Genomic DNA, 3,212 nt, shown 5'->3' with positions numbered 1-3,212 from the left:
TGTATTCCTACCATCTTCACTGTCTGTCATTTTCTGTCTTGACCCAGGAGAAGTTCTGTTTTATTGAGCATGATATCATTGTTTATCATAACAAAGACTGACTTGGGTTTATGGTCAAAATAATGTATACTTAAAAATCACTGACTCTAAAGTTTTTCATGGATTTTCCCTTTGCACATTTCTATTTTATATGCTTTTGACCTATATGCCTCTTGAGTTCACTTACCTTTGAGGCCAAAGCCCTTGTGGATGAGATACAGTTGGACACTGAATGTTGGAGGATGACCAAATGTGGTCAACATACGTTGATTAAAGTTGACTCAGGATAGCAGTGACATTTAAAAAAATATATGATTATTTATAATTTATATGGGATTCATGTGGAAATAATTTACACAAATATATTTTCTAAACTTTCTAAATATATTTTTCTCTAAATATATTTTTCTAAATATATATTTGTAATATATTTATTACACCAATTTCCCCCAACACTAAATTAGCTAGCCATTAGGGTTAACTAGTAGTTAGGGCAATCAAGGTGACAAGACCTGATAGGATTCATATTGTAAGCCACGTATTCTCATAAATTGATAACAACTGTGAGATTACCCAGACTTATTGCTTCTTTCCAGTCCTGCTCCTTCGGTGAACTCTGTGGCACTTGATGTACCATTCTCTCATCACTTCCATGGCCAGGATCCTCTCAGGGAGGAAAACACATCTACCTGTGCCTCGTGGGTCTCCTTCAGAGATCATCTCATCTTGACCCAAAACTCCTTGGTCAGTGCCCTTCTCAGGGCAGCCTTCACATCCTTGTTCCTCAGTGTATAGATAAATGGATTGAGTGTGGGCGTGATGATCCCATAGAAGAGAGCCATGATCTTCCCCCTGTCATGAGAGTAGCTAGAGGGAGGCTGGACATACATACTGATGGCTGTGAAGTAGAAGAGGGACACGACCAGCAGGTGTGAAGCACAGGTGTTGAAGGACTTCCAGCGACTTTCAGCAGAATGAATCCTCATTACTGCCCGTGCAATGAGCACATAGGTGCCTAGGATGAGGGTGAGGGGCACCAGAAGTAGCAATGCCCCCAGCACATTGAGCTCAGCCTCATTTACATGAGTATCAGCACATGCTAATTTCAAAAGGGCAGGAACTTCACAGAAGAAATGGTCTATCACCCTATGTCCACATCGTGGGACCACCACAGTGAGAGTGGACTGCACAAGGGAGTTAGCAAAGCCACTGATCCAGGTCCCAGTGGCCATGTGGATGCAGCGTCTCTGACTCATGATGATTGGGTAGTGAAGGGGCTTGCAAACAGCAGCATAACGGTCAAAGGCCATGATGGCTAGCAGTATACATTCAGTAGAACCTAAGGCCAAGAAAATGTACAGCTGGGCAACACAGCCACCATAGCTAATGGTCTTGTCTTTTCCCCTAAGGTTGACTAACATCTGTGGCACAGTGCAGGTAGTGTAGCAGAGGTCCAGTAGGGAGAGATTTGAGACAAAAAAGTACATGGGACTGTCAAGCTGAGGGTCCAGGCAGGAAACAAGGATAATGGAGATATTTCCAAATAGGGCAAAGATGTAGGCCACCAGAAAGATTACAAAGAGTGGTGTCTCCAGCCAGGGATGGTCCAAGAATCCCAATAAGATAAAATCATCTTGTGAGCTTTGATTGTTGATCCACATGTTGTCGCTAACAGGTGAAATTCTAGCTGGAACATCTAAATACCCACTGCTGCGGATGGGTGTCAGTGGTAAAAGGAAGCCACAGAGAAGTAGAGACAAGAGCTGGTGAGATGAAATTCTCATTTCAGCTATAATCTGCACCCATACCTTGAGTATGGTAAAATGGGGAGTCAACATAGCCGATGTAACTTTGAAAGATTACTAAGAGAAGAATAAAGAGAGCACCAGCAAAATAGGAAACTTGGCTTCTTTTATGAGTGCCTTTCAGTTCGCTACTCACTCCTTTTAGAATTCTTGATCTTCTAAAAAGGTTAAGTAGAACTCCCATCAACTGTACATGACACCAATATTTAATGGCAACAACAGATTATGGACTAAAGCAGAGCTTCTCAGATACAAGTCAAACAAAGATCAGCTGGAAGGGGCAGGTGGATCTCTGTCTTCCTCAGACTGACCTGGTCAGAATCTTCACGGGAATGGAAGCACTGCACACATTCTATGGGTTGAAAGGATGCAGTTTCAGACCCTGCTCATCCCTTCCCAGCAAAATGCTAATCCTATTCAGAAAATTTTAAAATAGAGATAAGAAACAAAAACTTAGCATACACACAAAACCTTGTTTGCTGTGAAAATGTTATTTTAAAAATATCTGGATGTGTCATTCAATGCTCTTGTTTTTTCAAAAAAATTTTTTTTAAAATTTTTATTTATTTTTCAAATTTCTTTTCAGTGTTCCAGAATTCGTTGCTTATGCACCACAATCTGTGCTCCAGGCATGAACCATGATAAGATTGTGGACTCTGAGAACAAACTGAAGGATTTGCAGAGGAGCATGGTGGGTGGTTGGGAGATCCTCATGTTGGGTATTGTGGAAGACACATATTGCATGGAGCACCGGGTGTGGTGCATAAACAATGAATTCTCGGGGTGCCTGCGTGGCTCAGTGGGTTAAAGCCTCTGCCTTCAGCTCGGGTCATGATCTCAGGGTCCTGGGATCGAGCCCCACATTGGGCTCTTTGCTCAGCGGGGAGCCTGCTTCCCTTCCTCTCTCTCTGCCTTCCTCTCTGCCTACTTGTGATCTCTGTCTGTCAAATAAATAAAATCTTAAAAAAAACAGTATTTGGCTATAAACAATGAATTCTAGAACAATGAAAAGAAATTAAAGAAAAGAAAAGAAAAAGAAAAAAAATGGCAGAAGGAATTTGATGTAATTTTTACCTCTGAGGGAGATCACCAGAAAGAGATTCAGATAGTTGGCTCCCTGAAATTCGGGTCTGAATATGAATTTCCAATCATTTAAATTTAAAGCTCCCCATTTATTCTCCCTCTTACTCACTGTTACGTATGCCTGTTGCCGGAGGACCCTCCACCACTCCTCAAAACAGACCACACAATTTCTTTAATATAAACAATTTGGTGACATGGATGGAGCTAGAGGGTGTTATGCTAAGCAAAGTAAGTCAGTCCGGAAAGAAAAATACCATATGATTTCACTCCAATGTGGAATTTAAG

General features: G+C 41.4%; 1 protein-coding gene across 1 annotated transcript; it reads right to left on the bottom strand.

The window, feature by feature from the left end:
- Window positions 1-755: 755 nt before the first annotated feature.
- LOC132006533 (olfactory receptor 2B6-like) lies at window positions 756-1,700 on the bottom strand. The gene has a single exon (XM_059384383.1). It carries the CDS (start codon window positions 1,698-1,700, stop codon window positions 756-758), a length of 945 nt encoding a protein of 314 aa, XP_059240366.1.
- Between the last annotated feature and the right edge of the window lie 1,512 nt (window positions 1,701-3,212).

This window comes from Mustela nigripes, chromosome 18, assembly GCF_022355385.1.
Source record: "Mustela nigripes isolate SB6536 chromosome 18, MUSNIG.SB6536, whole genome shotgun sequence".
NCBI classification, from domain to species: Eukaryota; Metazoa; Chordata; class Mammalia; order Carnivora; family Mustelidae; genus Mustela; species Mustela nigripes.
Note: the sequence above shows the minus strand (reverse complement) of the source record. Positions and strands in the feature narration are given on the sequence as shown.